Here is a 22,076-nt window from a genome sequence, read left to right on the forward strand (position 1 = left end):
GCCAGCTAGGTTTTATTTCCTCAGATCATGACAGTAGGCATGTTTTATTTGTTTTCTGGTGTAGCCTAATCCAAAAGAGAAAATGTCAGTGTTTTCCACTTTTGTCTAAGTTGTGGAAAGATATTCCTAATGACCTGTTACGTTATTTAAATAAACAGCAATACTAACATAATGAAGTTGATAAGTTTTTATTTAAATGCCTTAACAGATCATTGTTATTGTTGTTTAGGCAACTGTCCGAAAACAGGTCTGAACTTCACAAGCGATACCAATAAGGCACCACTTATGAGGCAACTAGGCCAGGAGATAATTGGGTAGGGTGGCCAGTTTCTTTTCCCCTCCATTGCATTCATCGCCAACTAGCTACATATTACACTAGTCAGACTTCAGATGCATATAAACAATTGTTTTTCCTCTGACACATATTGTTAATTGAGATGTGCCTGATAATAGATGTAGGTACTGTACATATCAGCCAGAACCTCTATAAGAGGATAACAGATCATTAATGATATACAATTGTTAAAAGAGTCTAATCAAGAATGGAGTTATGCGTGTCTTTACAATCATAATGATACCAGATTATGCTAGAAATATGTTAGAGAGAGTTTCGATTGAAATCTCAAATTCTTTCTTTGCACCAGTTCCTGGTAAACATTTTTTCACATTCTGTGTAATGAGTTAAATGTGTCATCATCCACTCATAATTCCTTATCTGTACTATAAACAGTCTAAAATTGACGTTTCTTTCTATCTACAGATCAATCCATATCTTCGTCTTTGATTCTGAATGTGGCTATACCAGAACTACATCGCTTGATATCTTGTCACTAGACAAAATCCGATTGCTGTACTCTTCGTGGACGAAAACGCGGGCTTAACTGTTTCATAGCTGCAAGAAATAAGCATGACATCTCTGACGAAACTATGAAATGATGCCTCATGGACGAATGGCCTAGCTGTTAATCTGATGTTTACAGATTCAAACCTAAGTTAGAGCAATGGATTTTAAGGGGTCATGTAATCTTTAGCATGGCTTCCTCCTGAGGGAACTAAAGCTATAGGTCCTATGTCATAGATTTTTGATAGAGGTGTGCAGGCAAAAATTTGTTAGCCAGTTCTTATCTGTGTTGAACTTCGATGCTAAATAACCTCTACAGTTGAAATGTTATTAAATGAAATACTACAGCAACTGCTGATCATAATAAATATCTGTTCAATATTGTATTCATTTCATAGGCCTACCTAGTTATGTTAAGTGTGTTGTGACCATTAAATAACATGCACGGTAAATATGAAAAAATAAATAAATATGATTTTTTCTCCTGATTAAAACAGAACCTGAAGTAGACCCATTGACTCTTGAAAATGATTACAGAAATATAGAAGAGGGAAATCTGCTATCAATAGTAAGTGCATTTTCCATGTGTCATGTTTCTGTGATTCTGTGATAAAAATAATTAAAATTTAAGTCCACTGAAAACTGGTTACTAACTATATATAATCACAGTACTAATTTCTGATATTTGATACACAGGAAGGAAATTTTTTGAAAGTGGATATCAGTGACGTGAAGGTGGATTCTTCTGACCTGAATTGTGCTTATGTATCAGACATAAAATATGATGAAAGCAAATTAGATATTCATTTCCTGGTCTGAAGTATGAAAATGAGGTAAGTTGTTTCGACCTTGATGGCAGTTCAATCAGTCTGGTGTCCTGGACTTACAAAACAAATAATATATTTTGTGTCAAATTCAACACAATTTTTAAAATGAACTAATGATTGTATTTACTACATGTTACGTGTGGATATTGGGGACACTAAGACCACAAAGAATGACAGAAAACGATTGTTTCGAACGTAGAAAAGCTTCTAATAATTTTGTTTATTCTTACTATTACAAACACGATCTAGCATATCTCTTTTTAGGAAGAGTCGTATAATGTGGATACAGTAAAGGAAGAGTTGATACCAGATGCGACAACAGAGGATGAAAATTGGTGAGTAAAGTAACAGTGAGAATTTTATTGGTCGAGTCCAAGCCTACCCAAAATATGAACTATTCTTTTTCTAGTGTTTAAAATAAATAAAAACTCTCTTTATATGGGGAAACAAAAACAGAGACTACACTCAAATTCTTGTAATACCTACTCCTTTCGACTGGAGTAACCTATTTGTGAACAACTATATACCAAAAATGCAGTAATTCTTTAATGGCACATAGGTTATAAATAATTAAATTCATATTTGTAGACAAATTAAGTTCTTTTAAGTATATAAATGTGTAATGTTACCTTTCGAAAATATTTGTTAATACAATATCTTTTAATCAAAAATGAATATGCTTGTTCTCTTACTTTGTGTTTTGTCATTGAGATGTAAAAGGATTGTTAAATGGCGAATTTGACGTAAATTATTCAGCAACATATAATTTTATGCAATACAGTGTGATATTAATAACAAATTTATTTTGATTCTTTATACATCATTCTACTTATAAATGTTTTTTACTAGGTTATTTTACGATGCTTTATCAACATCTTAGGTTATTTAGCGTCTGAATGAGATGAAGGTGATAATGCCAGTGAAATGAATGTGGGGTGCAACACCAATAGTTACCCAGCATTTGCTCACATTGGCTTGAGAGAAAACCTCGGAAAAAACCTCAACAAGATAACTTGCCCCAACCGGGAATCGAACCTGGGCAACCTGGTTTCGCCGCCAGACGCGCTAACCATTACTCCACAGGTGTGGACTATAAATGTTTTATACAGATAATCTTCATTACTCTGTGGGGACTGTCTAAGTTGTCATTCATAATATTTGGTTTATTGAAGTGTGTGGTTTGGGAAATCACACAAAAATAATTTCCAGTGCAATTAGGTTTTTCTTGAGTATGATATCCAATTGCTCCACAAACGGAGTTATTTATGTGCTTTGTTTAGATCGGATATCGAACTTTTGCGCCAAAAGTTTTGATTGTCTCTGCAGCTTGATACCGGATCTCTTCCATATTAAGCTACTGTTCTTTTCAGTAACCTACCACTGCATTTCTAGTTTGTAAATCTAGTGAAAGATTTTTAATTAAGAATCCAGTGAAGTTTCAATAAAGACAGAATTCTGCTTACAGTGTTATGGGATATGCACTCTATTGATATAGAATAGTACATAGAAGTTAACAGTATTACATGCATTCTAAAGTATGGCTTTGATTATTTCCGCGTTAAATAAATTAGCCAGTTATCAAATAAGAACAATAGGTTTAAATTCAACGAAGTAAATTAGCAAACAATAGAGTGTTAAGTTCTAAGTTGAAGTGGCTGACTGACAGTTGAGATATAAATTATTTATGAATTGAATTGGGTGAGTACTGAGAGATAATGTACAGCAAGTTATTAGATACAAGATTATGACAGATAAGCTCCACTGATATCTTACCGAAGACAAATATGTTGAAATGAAATAAAAGGTGTGAGAATAAAATATCGAAATATAAAAAGAGCAGTGACCCACAAACAAAATAGAGACATCTTGATGAGACTTAATGATAGTTTATCTTGCTAGTGATCAGTAGAACAACCCAGATGCGAGCAGAGGAAAGATTGGCCACAATTTTTAGTTAGTAGCGATGAAGGAAAATAAATTCATAAACTTTATGTAAGGGCAGTGTCTTGTACCTTTGCAGCTGTTGTCGATTTGATGAGTCTTCTTGCTCTCAGCAGGGATAGAGATGAGGAGTCTTCTTTCTCCAGCTTATCCATTTTCTATTAAAAAAGATAAACTTAAAACATTAAAACTAACAAACCTTAAACAATGCTAATCATAAATTAAAGAGTGAAAGTGAGCATTTCGTGTCCTGCCATGTTTCAGAACTGGATGCAGGACATTTAATAACAGACTGTAAATGTCCTGCCAAGTCAGAAAATCTGACATTCCTAATCAATGTACGTTGTCTGTTACATAAAATTTTGGCTCCAATATTCTTTATCATCGTGATATGATTGTCCACACTAAAATTGCCCTCCCATTTATAGCTATAAATATTTCTATGCCAGAGTAAAACCGAGCTTATTGTGATACTGTTGGCCTGTAAATTACAAATTAACGTGTTTCGACCACAATAAAAAACCGAATCACAGTTCAGTCTTGTGCTATGACTATTTGTCGACTATGCAACAATGGAGTGGAACCTTACAGCATTGCATGTTTAGCAACTGGTGAGTTTCCTCATGCAGTGACAGTAGTAATACCATATGAAGAAATAACTCTTTCTGCGAGTGTTTTCGTGTATGTAAATTACGAATATAAATGAAGTGATTTGCGCACTGACCTTCATCCTATGCTATCCGATGATATTTGGCGAGATGAGGCCGAGGATTCGCCATAGATTACCTGACATTTGCCTTATGGTTGGGGAAAACCTCGGAAAAACCCCGACCAGGTAATCAGCCCAAGAGGGAATCGAACCCGCGCTCGAACGCAACTCTGGATTGGCAGGTAAGCGCCTTAGCCAACAGAGCTACGCCAGTGGCTGATAAACTGTACGTTAAGTTCTTTCACTATTTCATGATTGATGTAGTAGTCTAGCAGTGCAATTAGCTGTTCTCATCTACTTTTCTTATTGTCCAGGCTGTTCATAACCAAAGTCGATCTTGCCACACATTTGTATAATCGTAATCTGCATTAGAGATGGTTTAAAAACTTTATTAATTGTTAGGGAACGGACTTCTAAATGTTAAAAATAAAAAGAGATTTAGGACTTTATAAAATCCAAATTTAAGACATTTAGGAGTTCATATAAAATAACAGTTAATAATTTTAATTTTAGTAAATATTCCATTTAGGTGGAATTTATATACAAAGAACTGGTACTGAAGATAAGTACTACTGAACTGAAGACTCAGATTCTGTCTGTGAAAGAGACTGATTGCTGACGGGTCAGTTTCATTTCGCACAATGGTGGGTGCATTGACTCGAAAACTAATTTGTAAGCTCTCGCCTATCCTGAATTTGAATTAAATTGAAAGAGGAGAAGTGGGAGGAGAAATTTAAAAGGTACGCAAAACGCGTCCTTGCAAAGAGTTTGGGACTGAAAGAAACTAAATATGTGAGCTCCAAGCCTGTTGGCCACTTGTCTCACTAGTCCTACCCTGATCAACCTATCACTCCTTTTATGCTAAGATGAATTTTTTCAAACGAACTTTGGTTCCAGGAAATTAGGAAAAATTTTCTTCCATCCCCTTCTAAGACAAATATGGAACGAACTTACCAGACCAATGTTTATCTCCTATAAGGTTTTTTTTCTTATATTTTAAATAGCATTTTTGCATTTCTAGTAGGCCTACCTGTAATTTTTTAATATACTCAAAATAATAAGGTACTTTTTAGGCACAAACATAATTTCTAGGCATTTATGGGACTTCATGGTTCATTTAGGCATTTTAGGTTCATAAAATTTCAAGAGGGGGATCCTGTGCACACGAAACGTAACAATATCTGAATAACATACGTCTAGGATATAGCAAACAAAATAGATACCACCTAGAAATCCGTTCCCTAGATATATGCTTCTATAAAAAATTTGGAGACTATTTTTTATTGGCGTGATACATCCTGAAAGAGTTGAAAGTATTGACTTAACTTCATTAATACAGTTTTGTATGCATATGAAATGGAAAGAGGCCACATTCCTTCCTTATTCGTTTGTTTGTGGGTATCAAATCTCACATTGCTCTGTAATGTTAATTAAATTATGACGATATAAATTATAAATATCTGTGATAATTTGATCTGACTTTCCGTCAGTTTTCAGATATTGATATCGACATGTATAACGTTTATTTATTTACTAAAAGAACATAGATTGGCATTGTCCTAACAGCTGGAACGTTTCTTTATTTACTAACAGCTAGAAGAATATTTCTAGAGGATGATTAAAAAATAGAATAATGAAGGTCATATTTATTGTGTATAAGTCAGCTACTTGCGAACTCTAATAATCTTTCTCCACCCTTGTGGCCTAAGAACTTGTATTGAGTTACAGGCCCATAAAGGCACAAGACCACGATGACATGGAACAACAAGAGCGTGACACATGCAAGAAGTCCGCACAGGGTTACGGAATTCCAAAAGACCCACAAACTCACATAGATGATACGGCTGAGGATTCCAGTACCTCGGATAGTCCTTCAGACGAGAAGAACTTCTGTCATATTTGTGGGAAGAGGTTTTTAACTGACTTGGAAATCACAAATCATATTAGACAACACCATGAACCTGACGAACTTAAATGTGATATTCATACTGCAATATCTTCGAAAAAATGTAGTTCGATAAGTGTCACACCTGCCAAGAAGATGAAGAAATCCTTCAAATGTGAAATGTGTGGGATAATTTTCACACGACCAATAAAACTGAGAGAACCTGTGCGCATCCACACAGGGGAGAAGCCTTTCAAATGCCATGTCTGTGAGAGGGTCATCAGTCTAGGAAATTGAGGGAACACGTTCTTATTCACACTCTGGAAAATCTTTTCAAATGTGATGTTTGTGGTAAAGAATTTATCAACTCATATCACCTCAAGCGCCACGTATCAATTCATACAGGAGCTAAAGTATATAAATGCGAAGTTTGTGGTAAAGGATTTACTTGTTTCTATCGTTTCGAAAATCACTTGCGCGTTCATACCGGGGAAAAACCGTTTGAATGTGATATTTGTAAGGAATGCTTTAGATCTAAAGTAAATCTTGTTGCTCATGTACGGACTCATTCAAATGAAAATCCTTTCAAATGCCATATATGTGGAAAACAATTCATAGATTCTTACCAACTCAAACGCCATGTACTAATTCACAATAAAGACAAGTCCTACAAATGCAGCGTATGTAACAAGTGTTTTAACTATCAGCGTGTGCTAGATAATCACTTGCGAACCCATACTGGGGAGAAGCCATTCGAATGTGAAGTGTGTAAGAAGAGCTTCAGGTTGAAAGAAAGTATTACCTCTCATATGACAACTCATACGCGAAAGTATTCTTACAAATGCGATATATGTCAAAAGAGTTTCAGATATTCGAACCATTTGAAAATGCACGAAAGTATTCACAGTAGGCACGAAGAAGTAAAATGCGACCATTTTGGTAAAGATTTTACAGAGTTGCAAAGTATTGAACATGTATGCAACCTAGCAGTTTCTCAAACGAGTGTAGTTTGATTATATTCGATTTGCTACATTTTGAAATAAGCACTATTAAAGCAGTCATGATAAACTGAAAACAAAAAATATCATGACAAATTCCAATCTCTTGCAAATGAATTATATTTCTGTACTGGTATTTGTGTAAATTATAATAAAATTTCACTGAATTCAATATTCTATAATCTACTGATGATATGTCATATCCAGTCTTGCTGTTAACCCAATTCTAAACTACCGTGGACATCTACGATGCCATTAGGCGCTGCTGATATACTACGTATTTTTTTATTTCGGTTATTTAGCTAACTACCACAGTGTTACAATTTACTGTGCTTAAGTTCCTATCTGCATGTCATGCATATAGTTCACACGCCACTGATGGAGAACGAGAAAAGGAAGGGTTAAACATCCCCTTATGACATACACTCACAATGGAGACGGAAGAAATTGCACAGTAAGTTCCAGTCTGACTTAGCTATTGATCTCTTACGCATAAAACACTGAAGCGAAGTTATGTACTTTGAATAAAAACAAAACACTCCAGGTTTATTCAAGAGAGGATGCCAAAGGATGTAACAGAGGCTCAGGAATGCATCAACGCAGGAGGAGTCCACATTTATCAATTTTTTTAATAATCTGCTTAGTATCACTTGCACTAAGAGTTTGATTGTTACCAATACAATAGCGTAACTCTGAAATTAAGCATTTTAAAGACCAGTTTATATGAAAGTGCCTTAATATTTTCTTGTTAGAAATAGTTTACAAAATATTTAACATCAATTTGCATATACCCTGTATATTGTTGTATAGTTTTCTCACTTTGAGAGAGGAACATAGGTTAAGGGTGTTTGAGAATAAGGTGCTTAGGAAAATATTTGGGGCTAAGCGGGATGAAGCTACAGGAAAATAGAGAAAGTTACACAACACAGAACTGCACACATTGTATTCTTCACCTGACATAATTAGAAACATTAAATCCGGACGTTTGAGATGGGCAGAGCATGTAGCACTTAAGGGCGAATCCAGAAATGCATATAGAGTGTTAGTTGGGAAGCCGGAGGGAAAAAGACCATTGGGCAGGCCGAGTTGTAGATGGGAAGATAATATTAAAATGGATTTGAGGGAGGTGGGATGTGATGATGGAGACTGGATTAATCTTGGTCAGGATAGGGACCAGTGGCGGGCTTATGTGAGGGCGGCAATGAATCTCCGGGTTCCTTAAAAGCCAGTAAGTAAGTTTTCTTCTGTGATTTTTGAAAGGAATGTGCGCATTCATAATACTGAGTTCTGACACTTGCTTGGCAGCAGATGATGCGAATTGTTTCACCCAATTTTCTGCTTCAGAATGTGCACTGTCAATCCTTTTCCATTAGTGAATTGATTAAAATACCAGTAGTAATACAATTACTTGAGAGAGATTCACATCTGAAAGTCATGCTGTGGCATGGCAGTAATTATCTTTTTTTTTTTTTTTTTTTTTTTTGCAATTCATTTTGATTAATTTTCAGATAAGTCTATGATATGTAATACGAATATTTATTTTCAGTCAATGACTTTACTATCGATATATGTAAGGTGCGAGTCCTTACGTTACATGATTTAATATTGTATGAACGTTTTCGTCGGTTTCATACCAACATCATCAAATACGACATTCTATTATAGCAATATCATCACTAATAGGTACATATGTCTCTACAACCAAAATACAATATATATTAATAAGCATACAATATGATTAAAACATGATAAAAACCAACATAATTAGGATATAAATATGTCTTTCTTGTGTGACTACACCCTACTGTCAAATGATTAAAAAGTACACGTGTGATTACAATACTTGTACGAATATGTTTGCAGGTCTTCACTGATAAAATAATAAAAAAATAAAATGAAATCTGTATACTATATTATGTGAAGGGATGCATTACAGTCTTTGAATTATGTTAACTGATTTGTTTGTGCCCGTATTATTTTCTCATTACTGCACGTCATTTCACCTTCCACATATATGTACGTCATAATATACGAGACTGAGGTTGTGCCTTGAGTCTAATTATTCAAAGTTGTTATGGATATCATTTGTATCCGACGATATATTTCAATATTAGGTTGTCTTATGATGTTGATTTGCGGCATATACTTGAACGTGCATTATGAGCGGTGATGCTCTTCAGTATGGTTAATTTACGGACGGTATCCAAATACTGTAGTTGTTGTGGACTATTATAGTAAAGTGAATGTCAGCGTTCAAGTTTAGTTGTATATGAGCGTGTGTATTCATTGGATGTTTGTTGTATGGAGGCTATGTGAAGACTGTGTAAAGACTATATGGTATTGGTTTACAGGGTTATGGACACACATTTTCCTGATGAAGTGACAGACTTCGAGTGTCATATTGCGAGTAATGCAGAAGAAGTTTATCCTCAAGATCACACAATAATTAATACAGACAAGAAGAATTTCAAATGCGATGTTTGCGAAATGACTTTTCCAAAACAGTGCATTCTTCGAAGGCATCAAATTATTCACTCATGGAGGAAAGATTTCAGAGCGTATGTAACAAAGGTTTCTCACGACGTCCAAATCTGCGAGCCCACGCATTAATTCATACAGGTGAGAAGCGATTCAAATGCAGTACTTGTGAAATGAATTTTACACGACATCATCATCTTCGAAAACATGAAGCAACACATACTTCTGAAAAACCTTTCACATGCACAATTTGTGTGAAGAGTTTTAAATTGCTCCAGTATGTCAAGGCTACATATTCTCACACATTCAAAAGTCGACTGGGATGGGTTGACGTCTAATCAGAAAACAACTGATAGCAATAGATGTCATAAAGAGGATAGTGTGTATAAATGTGGTATATGTTGCAAAGATTTTCTGTCGCAAGTAATTTTAGATAAACATATATTCACTCACACTAGGAAAAAGTCATTCAAATGTTATATTTGTGGTGAAGAATTTAGAGGTCCCTATCGTATGCGGGATCAAGTGCTTATTCATTCAGGAGAAAAGCCATTCAAGTGCGATATTTGTGATAAAGCATTTAGACTGGCCAGAAACCTTGTGTGTGTGTGTTTATGTATATATATATATATATATATATATATATATATATATATATATACACACACACACACATTGCAGTGAAAGACATTTAGAAGAGTTATTTGCAATATCAAGTTTACAACTGAAAAAGTCTTCAAGTTGTATGGAACTGTTATTGTATGTGATATCTTCCTAACAGTAACACCTGGCTTCACAGTTTACCACATGACTGTTGCATGGGCTGCCACATTACATGCTTTGTAGTTACTGCTGAATCTTAAGTATTACAATGTACAACAACACTACAGAATTAAAAATACTACAAATTAAAGGTCTGCAATATTAAAATACATATACTTAAATTATAGAATTATTATGTTCTTACCATGTCAGAATATTATATCTACAGTAAGTGGCGTTTTGGATAACAGGGACAAAATATGTTGCAAGAAAGTAGAATATGGAGAAAGGAGATGAAGAAACAAAAAAAAAAAATGGTTTATTTAACGATGCTCGCAACTGTCGAGGTTATAGCAGCATCGCTGGTGTGCCGGAATTTTGTCCCGCAGGAGTTCTTTTACATGCCAGTAAATCTACCTCGAGCACAGAAAGCCAGCGTAGGTAAAGAAAGAGTGGTATAAGTATAGGAGGACTTATAATCATAATTATTACCCTCTCATTTTTAATAGAACATGAAGATCGTTCCATCAATTACATATTCTGTGTAAGATCGTTTGGACCATTCTCCTAATTCAAAGTATGTTCTAATCCAGAAATTAATAATTGGGGGAAATGGAAGGAGAAACATTCAATTGAAACTGGGGCTAAGAATATGAGCTCCAAGCTTGTTGCTCATTTGTCTCACTCTGATTTTTGCCGTTCAATATGGAAGAAGAGAGTTTTGAAAGGAGGAAAAAAAAAAAAAAAAGGACGTAACGTAACAGCTACCACATGTGGGGGTGGACGAAGTATGACAGAACAGCAACAGGGCTGTTGGCGTAGCTCAGTCGGCTAAGGCACTTGCCTGCCAATCCAGAGTTGCACTTGGGCTGTTACCTGGTTGGGGTTTTCCGAAGTTTTCCCAACTGTAAGGCAAGTGTCAGTTAATCTATGGCGAATCTTAGATCCAATCTCGCCAAATATCATCTAGCTATCATCAATTTCATCAACGCTAAATAACTCGTAGTTTATTATGAATAAAATAGAGAAAAATAAAAAAAAAAACGTATTTTTCCATTTTTGACCAAAATTTGACTGATGTATTACCATAACATCTTAGGTGGTCCTGTTCTATTGCTGTTTGTTTTTTTTTACCTTGTTATTTAACGATGCATTGTTTCAGGAACACTGAACTAAAAATATGATTTGAGGTTTTTTTTTTTCATAGTGCTAATAATGATCATATAATGTGAAAAATCTTTGGCGGATAATTAAAATGCCAAAAGAAAAATATCAATATTTAATTTTCTTAAAAACTCCAAATCAGTTTGTTTGTATTGGTCTTATGAGCAAATATTACTGCGGAATTTGTATGGTAATAACTTTCTTGTGTTACCATACAAATTCCGAAGTGATACAGTGTTAAAAGTTGTGTAATCAAGATGTATATAGCAAAGATTAAATTTGTGGATAAAAATTTGAAACCATTCATCGCATGGTTATAGGATATTTGGGTTGTTTTACGAGGTTATCAACATCTAGGTTATTTAGCATCTGAATGAAATGAAAGTGATAATGGCGGTGAAATGAGTCCAGGATCCAGCACCGAAAGTTACCCAGCATCTGCTCGTATTGGATTGAGGGAAAACCCCGGAAAAAACCTCAACCAGGTAACTTGCCCCGACCGGGATTCGAACCCGGGCCACCTGGTTTCGCGGCCAGACGCGCTGTCCGTTACTCCACAGATGTGGACTTCATTGCATGGTATCTAGATATTGACGAAATATAAATGTAACGATTAAAAATTAATATTTCAGGAATGGTACATTATACAACAATGCAATTTGGCGTATTGTATTAACATTGCATTATCATGAGCTGGTAAAAATTTGAATTTTATAGATTAATAAATACACATGTTAAGATTTTCATCAGTGTATAATGAATGAGGGAAAAGGGAGTCATAGTCCTCGAAAGATAAAGGACCCAAACCCTTGCGCCGTGCAATAACATTCGAGTAAACTTGTCCTGAGTACAGAAAGCAACATGCGAAGGTCAAGGCTGCGATTTCAGAAGTCTTTAATTTGGAAAATGCCGAAATTTGTATGTGGGGGGGGGGGGGGAGAGAGTGTAGATCCGTGGCCTATTTCTTTTAGAGGTCATCTCGACATGTCTTAGGAAAGAAAACCACAGGCAGGATGAGTTGTCTCAATTTAGGAGACTAGCCAATTAACTGTGAAATGGCTAATAGTAAATATACTGTATAATATGGCTGGCCCAATCGGCCACTGCATACGTTCTTTCCACAGTATCCCAGATACTTATAACCAGTTGATCTCTGTCGCTGGATAAGTATATTTCCGGCCTCCGAAAAGTATGTCAAATTGTATATTAAAGTACATCTAGCTTACGTTGCATTACTCGAGATGGTAAAACTCATAACCACAACCATTAGATTTAAATGTAGAGAATAGAACTTACTCCCGGGTAACGAAATATTTACTCAAAATTCCAGCCCTAAATTGCATTACGCCGAACTCGTGGTCGCTTGAACTCTCAGGTTGAGGTTCCGCCACAATAAATTAGATAAGCGCCCCTGCTTGGACCAGTCAATTATTATATACAGGGGTCGAAGCATTCGATTGTTATATGGTTGAGTCCATTAATATGTACGGGTGTTTCTGTTTTTAAAGAGGAAATCTGTTGTGTCAATAAATCATAAAAATCATCATGGAATGTAAACGGACACGTGCACAATATCAACGTGAGTACATGCGTGAGTATCGAAAGCGCAAAAAAGAAGCACAAAACTGTGAAAATGTAAATAGATCAGTGGCAATGAGTAGTAACGAACGTTCGAAATGGTGTAGGCAACGTAAATTAGAAAGACAAGCAAACGATAGTGGTTCATCAGCATCTATCGTAATAGACAGCTGTGTAGTAAGTGAAAGTGTGACACAAATACAAAATACTGAAAATGGCAAACGTGTTAAGAAACGAGTGGCAAAGAGTAATAAGGAACGTACGAGATTATGTAGGCAACGTAAATTAGAAAGACAAATATTAGAGTTTATAAGCCATAATAGTGCATCAACATTTGCTGTTCCTGAATCTACAAACATTAGTGGATTACGTGAAAATGTTATAGGAGACATAGGCCTACACTACGGTATTAATGAAAGTAAGTACTAACTGTATTTTATTTCTTTAATTCCAGTATAGAGGTTTAATGCAGACATTGGATTTTCCTGAAATCACTATTTAGAAGCCAGTGAAGGAAAACAAAATTCTGGCTTCTTTGGTGTAGCTCTTCTGCAGAATTAGCAATTTTTATGTTGAAAGTATTTTTTGTGATTGCGAACTAAACCCCCTATCTATCACTATGTACATATACGGAATTAAAATTTGTAGCGAGTCGTGATGGAAGTTCACTTGTAGGTATGTAGGCAACAATTTCGCATAACTGTCACAAGTAGCATGTATTTACAAGGACCCTTGTTTACTGCACATGCGCAAAGCGAAACATACAATAAGGGAGCTCCAAATTTTATTTCCGTTCCTGTACATAGGCTATCACAGAAGCCAGTAAATGAATAGAAAAATATTGTGACTTTTTTGGTGTAGCTTTCTGGAGAATTTATCATCAAATTCGATGTTAAATTTGTTCGTATCTGAGAGATTGCTATAATTCAAAAAAATATTTTGGTCCTTATGTTTGTTATTTTTTATAACATAATTTCTGTAATTCACAATTTATTGTCTTCTTTTTCCTGCAGTTTTTCCCGCTGGATCTACCATTTCCGTGGGAAAAATTTATCAAATTTGTTGATTTAGGGACTCGGCGACTTTTCGAACTCACAGCGGGAAAATAATACATTTTTAGAAATTGATAATCAATAATTTAGCGATTTCTCCATTTTTTTTATAGCAGGCATTTAAGAACTGAACTGGTTAGCTATGAAATGTTTATACACAACCATCGCTACAAAGCACTAACGATTTTACATCACGACTTTACATTACCTTCACAATACAGAAATCACTTAACATAGCCCACAGCATTACAGAAGGCACCTTTGTTCATTTACTTTGTTGTACACACAAGCACGCACACATAAGTTAACGAAAATTAGATCACGAACTTGACAGAAAAGTTCATAGAAACTTGAATATTTCAAATGAATATCGAAAAATATTACCGGTAACAAACTTAATTTGTGTTTTGTATCACTGTTAGAAATATAACTTCATAGTTTGTGACAGCGACATATGAATTTAAATTTGAGATTCACATGTTTCCTTTATAATCCTAGCTTCGTTGTAGCTGCAGTTGTATGCACTACGAATGTGCTGCAGTACCTATATCAGACATACCACTTTCCTCAAGCATTACAAGATCTTCAAGTCAGAAGGATCTCAAAATAGCTATATAAGATTATTTAGGTTTCATGATTTTATTAGTACTACACGTAAGTTAATAAACTGCAAATCTATCAGCATTTCAGGTAAAAGTGGCGTATTAGAAAACAAATGGAGAAAGTCGATTTACTTTTCGTTTTTTATTAATCATTCCGTGTCTTATATTAAAATAAGTGTGGATTGGCATACTGAAAGTTGTTTAGAAAAACCAAATGTCAAACTGTTGCTGTCTGAAAATAAAAAACGGGTGTTCTCTTTCTGCAGTCATTGAAGTCATAATATCACATTACATAAATGGTCTGTGTTCTTTTCCTGAAATGTTTTGGGTGACTTAGTTTTGTTTCTTCGTAATTGTTAGATAATTTTGCAGTTTGTCTTGACGGTATTAAATGTAATTTTGAGGTCATATTTCATTAGGATGGCGCACCATTTTAAAATAATTAGTGATTCTGATTTCCACACTGGTAACTCGGGTTTGAATTCTGATGTGTCCAAGTGGGATTTGTGGTGCATAAAGACTGTGATTGGTGGTAGATATTCGCGGGGTACTCCCATTTCTGTTACCATTATTCCACCATTGCTTCATTAATCATCATCATCTGGCGTTATACATATAGGCCTACATCGAATTCTTTGATGCATCAATGGCAATACTCGGTGGCAACAAGATCTACAGCTATGGTGTGTTTCTCCTAGAGACGGACGCTTGTGTGTATGATGCAAGTCAAGTACTTGTTACAGGGGGAAATAAATTCATGAGTGATTTTTAACATTGATTATGATTACTCATAGTAAACTTATACTATAGCCTATGTTATTAACCATATACTGTATGTTTTTATTATATTCCGTTCAACAAACATAATATAAATTCTGAATCTGTGTTTTCAGTTATGGTGGATGAAATTAAATTGGAACCTGACCCTGATCCATTGGCTGTAACAAAGAATAATGACGCAGATACGGAAACGAAGAACAGTTCGTTTATGGTACGGTAATAGATTACTGCATTTTTTCTTGCTCTCATTAGAATTAAACATGGACGAAAAGCACAGACATATCTGTGGCGTTTGGGTAAAGGGAGCTAAGTCATAAAAATGAGTTCGGAGATAAATGAAAATTAAACTTGGAACCGTTATTACAAATAATTTTCTACACAAATAAAACACATCAACTGCTAGTATTCTTTGATTTTTGCACACCCACTTATATAATTTAACTTGTGTGTTCATCTGGAGAACAAATTCCACCTGGACAAAAAAATGACTTATACCCCTTTACCCGAACACCACAGATATACAATTAATATTTGAGGAGAAAAATTCGTTCCTGCGCCAGGGATCGAACCCGGGACCTTGGTTCTACGTACCAAGCGCTCTAACCACTGAGCTATGCCGAATTCTATCCGCAGCACTGGACCGAACCCCTCTCCTTCGTTGTTTCCCTTTTGGCCTGACTCCAAGGTAGGCATACATGTTGACGCATATGTCCAATGTCAACTGCCATTATATTAGGAGCGCACTCAGCTGAGTGACTTGTTTGGCCGGGATTCCGCAGTTACGTGCACAGTAATCTGTACAAATATATGCACTGCAGCTATGAGCAGCAAACCCAAGTGCCTGTTTCTCAAAAATACTAGTTTAGTAGTTCACCAGTTACTAGTTACCAGAGTATATTTCACCAGCTCTAGTAGATTGTGTTTCTCAAACTATTTTACCAGTCTAGTAACTTGTGACAATTTTTCACTAGTCACATGATCTCTTTCACTAGTCAGCTGATTGAGTTCATTTGTTTATAGTCATTGGTATGTATTGTTATTTGAGGTTAGAAGGCTAAGTTTTTTGTGTTTTTGTTTTGATTTCTCTTCTCGGTTAAAATTCCATCAATTGAAAGAAAATTAACTATACTCAATATGAATAATGATCAAAGGATATACTATTGATATACTATTCGGTGCTTTTTCAAGCATAATAAGATAAAGTTGTAAAGTAAACGAATGGACAAAAAATGTTGTAACTTAATGTGTGAGGCTATGGAACTGATACCTCAGAACAAAGATTATGCATACATTAGGGACACTTATTGGCCCAATATTAAGAAAGCAACTTTGATGAGTACCAATTCAAGTTCACAGTATCATCACAGTCTAGTATATACAGTCACGAAGCTTGAGTTGTGAGGGTGCTAGGAACAATAGTCTGTGCCGGTACTATTTCGCATTGTATGTAATGAGGCAATATTAGTGATCCTAGTGGTTAGCAACTATCTATGGATGCATATTTACTACATATTGAGCTTCGTGACTGTAGGCTATATACTAGACTGTGGTATCATAATATAAACATATTATGTAGCTAGTGGGTCTACTGCCGACATGAATGCCACTTATAACTTAATGAAAAATTGGCTAATTTTTTTTTCAGTTTTACATTTGATCTATTCATAAATTAGTGTCGTTTTATATATAATTTGTAGGGTAAAGTTGACAATGCCAGAAGAACTGGCAGTGAAGGAGGAAAGCCAGCAAAATTCACTGCAGTTGATGAATTGGTATTAGATTATTAGGAAAATATTCTGCATGTGTTGCTGGTCTAGGATAGAAAGACCTGATGGCATTGGAAAATAATCAACATCCCAATTTGTAGAGCAATTTGTATTTGAAGCTTTGCTAATAATGCATGACTTCTATAGAAGGCCAGCACTACACCAAGTACGCTACAAGGCTGATTCCAAGCTTTTCAGCACTTTACCTAAACTGATCATTATATTTAAATAAATGCTCCCGTAAAGGAATAATAATTGTTCTTTCTCGATATATGTAGTTCTACTTAGCTCTTTTCACAACAACTTCATCACTTCAATTGGAATCACTAAAGTACATGTATTAAAAAAAATAAATACAATATTTTGTTTTGATTATTTGAGAAAGGTTGTCACTGGTAACTGATAATATAGAAATCACCAGTCTTTAGAGTCTTGTAGGAACATTCCTGCTGACTACTAGTATAATCAACTAGATTAGCATTTCGAGAAACAGAATCACTTATGAACTGGTGAAATCGACCAATATTATTAGTCTGTGAACTGGTAACTACTACTTTACCCTTGTAGTTTCTAGAAATACAGACTTGTAAAATAAACTAATATTACTACTGTACAGACTAGTATTACTAGTCCACGAGTTTTGAGAAACAGGCCCCTGGTATAGTATCAAAGAGGACATTAGAATAAGATAAGCAAGAAACAAACGAAGGAAATAACAGCTGTACTGTTTTAATAAATAATGATCAGATCGCAGCAAAGCACAATTGAGGGGTTTGCGGGAAAAAGGGCGCATACGTCAATATGGCGAATTGAGATACATGCAATCTAAGATTTTTAAATGCACCTGAATAAAATGTTACACACGCACGCAGCCCTGTTCTGCAGGTATGTACAGTACAATTAAAACAAAATTTCGCTACTATAATTAGCGAATTATTCACTAGATTTTAAACAGTTTTCCTGAAGAAGGGCATAAGGGTCTGTCCGCCTTTCTTCCAGCAAAGCCCTCAATTAATAATCCATAAGTTAGTCCCAGAAAAAATATGTTACAAATTAATGAAAAAGAACTGGTAATAATATAAAAATTTTAACTTTAACTTGTCTAAAATTCACTTAGGCATCAAAAGAAAACTCACAAAGAAGAGGGTTTAATTAAGAAAGTAAAAGTAGTTGTCAAAGAGTTGAAGGAAAGTTTATCTTGTCAGTGAGCACACACTAGCAGTTATGGAGGTAATTTTTCGGATGTAATGTTGATATATTTCTAGAGCATTAGGGGAACAGAAAGATGAATATTCAGATTTGCTTAAGAAGTTTGCCATTACCAGGGCCAGGATAATTGTATACTAAAAATCAGTAAAATATATACTTACATATTATGTACGTATTTAAAAATCTTGAAATATGTAATAAAACTATTGAAATACCAAGGAATATGTAACATCATAATGTCAGAATTTCCCTACATTTTCTTGAAATATGTTGCTGATAGGCTACCTACAGAATCACGTGTCTTAACACATACCAAATTATGGATACAAACACCTGTGGAGTAACAGCCAGCGCATCTGGCCGCGAAACCATGTGGCCTGGGTTCGCATCCCTGTCGGGGCAAGTTACCTGGTTGAGGTATTTTTCCGGGGTTTTCCCTCAACCCAATACGAGCAAATGCTGGATAACTTTCGGTGCTGGACCCCAGACTCATTTCACCAGCATTATCACCTTCATTTCATTCAGATGCTAAATAACCTGAGATGTTGATACAGCGTCGTAAAATAGCCCGATAAAAAATTATGGATCCAATAGTACGACCAAGGTATTTGCTACAACTAGGTAAGACAATCTCCAATGCTCATATCTTAATACAGAAACAAAGATGGCCGCCACTTCGGTCCAAACATTTCCATTTTATATATATATGGTTCCACCATATCCTTATATCAAAATAGTTACGGTATATTTTTCGTATTTATTAAGTTGAATGACTAAATTTTGTCTTAAATAAACGTCCAGCGTTAATTTATGATCATTGTTAGGCTCAATTTCAAAGGTGAGACCACAAGATAAGTAGGGGACGAGTAGAAACACATTGCTATAAAGTTATGAATTTGACAGTGCTAACGCAGCCTGAAAATAGTTTTGAATAAGTTGAAAATCATACTCTGAACTCCGTATAAGTTACAGCAGTAAATGCAACCGTTCACTAATAGTTGTTGGGAATACAAAAAAATAACACATAGGCTACTCAAAATCAATAACACAATTAAACACTAGGTCTACTAGGCCTACTACTGCTGCTGCTATTACTACTTCCATTACGAAAAGCATCACCATTTACGATAGGAAAAATATGTTTCCTAATAAGTAATCTAGGTTCAAAATGTTTTATGTGTAACACTGTCATTTTAGGAGGATAGGAACTGGCCATCCTACCCCATTATCTCTTGGCTTAGTTGTCTCATAAGTGGTGCCTTGTTGGCATCATTTGAGAGGTTCAGACCTGTCTTCGGACAGTTGATTAAACAACAACAAACTGTAATTGCCTTGGAAATTGTTACGATTCTGCAACTATACCATTTGTTGCGTAGTGAAGTTGTATTTTTCGGGAACTTAAATGCTGAAATATGAGACACAGAGCCACTATTAGAATTACAACCCGGTACACAACACGAACGGCCTATTTCAAGACGTAATTAACACGAGAAAACATAACAAAACCACGTGGTAATAATGCTTGGATCACCACCGGCGCCATTTTGGCCACTATCGATATTTACATTAAGTTCTGAGTATTGGAGACGGTCTTGAACTAAGTATAATAATCTGGAGATGTATGTAAATAACTAAAAAATTTGAAATTACATATTGCTGTTAATGTTTGCAAATTACGATCCCCATAACAATAAGGAACAAACATGTGTTTCAAATTGTCAAATAGAAAACTTCTCCTGTTATTGCGTAACATGGCTTTATACTGACTACAGTCGCGCTCAATCCTACTGACATTTGCAGATGTGTCCACTTATCAGTGATAGCCAATAGCGGCAGTGCTGCGTTGCAACATATGGGCACACCGACTCGCCGCATACTCACCGCTTAGAAATCTCAAAATCAAATAACAACTGCGTTCGAAAAATTTGTATATTGTAGGGGCTCTGCATATATATTTGATGAATGATTAATGTTTTCTAAACACATAGAAACAGACATCACATTTCTACCCTCAGTGGTTCAAATTTTATGGTTTAATACAGTAAAACCCCGATAAGACACTGTTCAAGGGACCGCGTATTAACTGGGACCGCGTACTAGGCGGGTATACTAATTTTGACTTATATACGGTATCTATTAGCATTTTTATTTATTGAAACCATGACTCATGAAAGGTAATACAATATTACTCCATTATGTAATTACTGTACTGTACGTCAAAGACATTTACAATATGTACCGTACTTAATTCTTTCGAAAAAAAGTCATTTATAGTATTTGTCATGTGCGTGTTCTCCAAGTCCTTATGTTTACCACACTTCACTTTCCTGTGCTTACATCCTCCCGACATCGCAGCTGCAGAGATTCAGTCGCGATTTTTTATTATTGTCTTTAATGCTGATGATGGGATTCCTAATGAATCAGAGAGTTGTTTCTGATTAAGAGTACTGTTTTCATCATACTTTCGTAAGATTTCCAATTTTTCGTCTGATTCATTGCTTTTGTGCCGACTTCTGGCAATGAAGTAGTGGACGATGTTTATATGGCTGTGATGGGATAAGGAATGTTTATCATATGTAAGAATTTTGAGAACCATAAACTTACAACTTCAAACAAAGGGTCCCTTCGGCATATAAACAGAGTTATATGTTTGTGAGAGGAGAGACTACTAAAATTGAAATGTCAGTCCGATTTCTGATTGTTTTGTGTGCAGTTCGCACTGTTTAAAGTACGGTATATGAAAGTGTAATGTAATATCTTTTTCGTGTGTTGGCAATTTGGCATTCTGAGAACAATTAATATGTCTCTTAGTGCAAGTGGGAATGGTGGATCGAGTGGATATGGCAGTAAAATTCGGAAAATGGTGTTTAGTGTTTATAATTTCTTTAGGAAATGCTCTTCTGAAGAAATGCGTAAAAATCTTAACTTTTCAAAATGTCAAGCACTGACTGCCAAGGCGTGTTCTTTAAGTGTCTCTACAGTGTCCCGTGTATGCAGAGAAGTTAAAAGAGCGCAAGCACAGGGTGCTGATAAATTGTTCCATTCTCCTAGAAAGCATATAAATGTTCCTAAAAGAGTTACAAATTTAGACGACTTCCAAAAAGACGTTGTACGACGTACAGTTTTTTACTTTTACGATAATAGAAAATTTCCGACAGCTGACAGACTAACTGTACTGCTTAGAAAAAAAATAATTACTCTGGTTCAGTTTCTTCCACTAAAAGATTATTGAATCAATTGGAATTCTGCTACAGGAAAACCATAATGGGCGAAAATATCTAATGGAATGGAATGATATTGTTCTTGCAAGACTGAAGTTTCTGCGCAAAATGCACATGATCAGATAGATCATCAGGTGACACTCGATCCACATTTTACCTTGATGAAACGTGGATCAACAAAAATCATTCTCTGAAATATGTTTGGCAAGACTAAAATTGGAATGGAGGTCTTGAAGTGCCTTTAGGGAAGGGAGGTAGACTTA

The 22,076-nt window shown here is 35.3% G+C and overlaps 2 protein-coding genes and 1 long non-coding RNA gene across 5 annotated transcripts in view; 2 read left to right on the forward strand and 1 right to left on the reverse strand.

Moving 5' to 3' along the window:
* LOC138693348 (uncharacterized) overlaps positions 1–3,768 on the reverse strand; it is a 13,657-nt gene extending 9,889 nt beyond the window's left edge. Inside the window, exon 1 of the long non-coding RNA XR_011330292.1 lies at positions 3,681–3,768. This is a non-coding gene — a long non-coding RNA (uncharacterized lncRNA). The remainder of the gene's footprint in view (positions 1–3,680) is intronic.
* LOC138693338 (THAP domain-containing protein 1-like) overlaps positions 1–10,592 on the forward strand; it is a 14,436-nt gene extending 3,844 nt beyond the window's left edge. Inside the window, exons 4-6 of the mRNA XM_069817253.1 lie at positions 1,339–1,409; positions 1,538–1,674; positions 9,553–10,592. Coding sequence (XP_069673354.1) covers positions 1,339–1,409; positions 1,538–1,660 — 194 coding nt within the window. The 3' untranslated portion in view covers positions 1,661–1,674; positions 9,553–10,592. The remainder of the gene's footprint in view (positions 1–1,338; positions 1,410–1,537; positions 1,675–9,552) is intronic.
* Positions 1,681–22,076, forward strand: part of LOC138693268 (zinc finger protein 26-like) — a 40,584-nt gene continuing 20,188 nt past the window's right edge. The window contains exons 1-2 of one of the 3 annotated variants that reach the window (XM_069817135.1): positions 1,681–2,003; positions 15,731–15,828. In XM_069817135.1, the coding sequence (XP_069673236.1) occupies positions 1,979–2,003; positions 15,731–15,828 (123 nt within the window). In that variant the 5' untranslated portion in view covers positions 1,681–1,978. Of the gene's footprint in view, positions 2,004–11,760; positions 13,602–15,730; positions 15,829–22,076 lie in introns of those variants that run through there. The other 2 variants (XM_069817126.1, XM_069817119.1) reach the window with 2 other exon arrangements.

This window comes from Periplaneta americana, chromosome 2 (assembly GCF_040183065.1).
Source record: "Periplaneta americana isolate PAMFEO1 chromosome 2, P.americana_PAMFEO1_priV1, whole genome shotgun sequence".
NCBI classification, from domain to species: Eukaryota; Metazoa; Arthropoda; class Insecta; order Blattodea; family Blattidae; genus Periplaneta; species Periplaneta americana.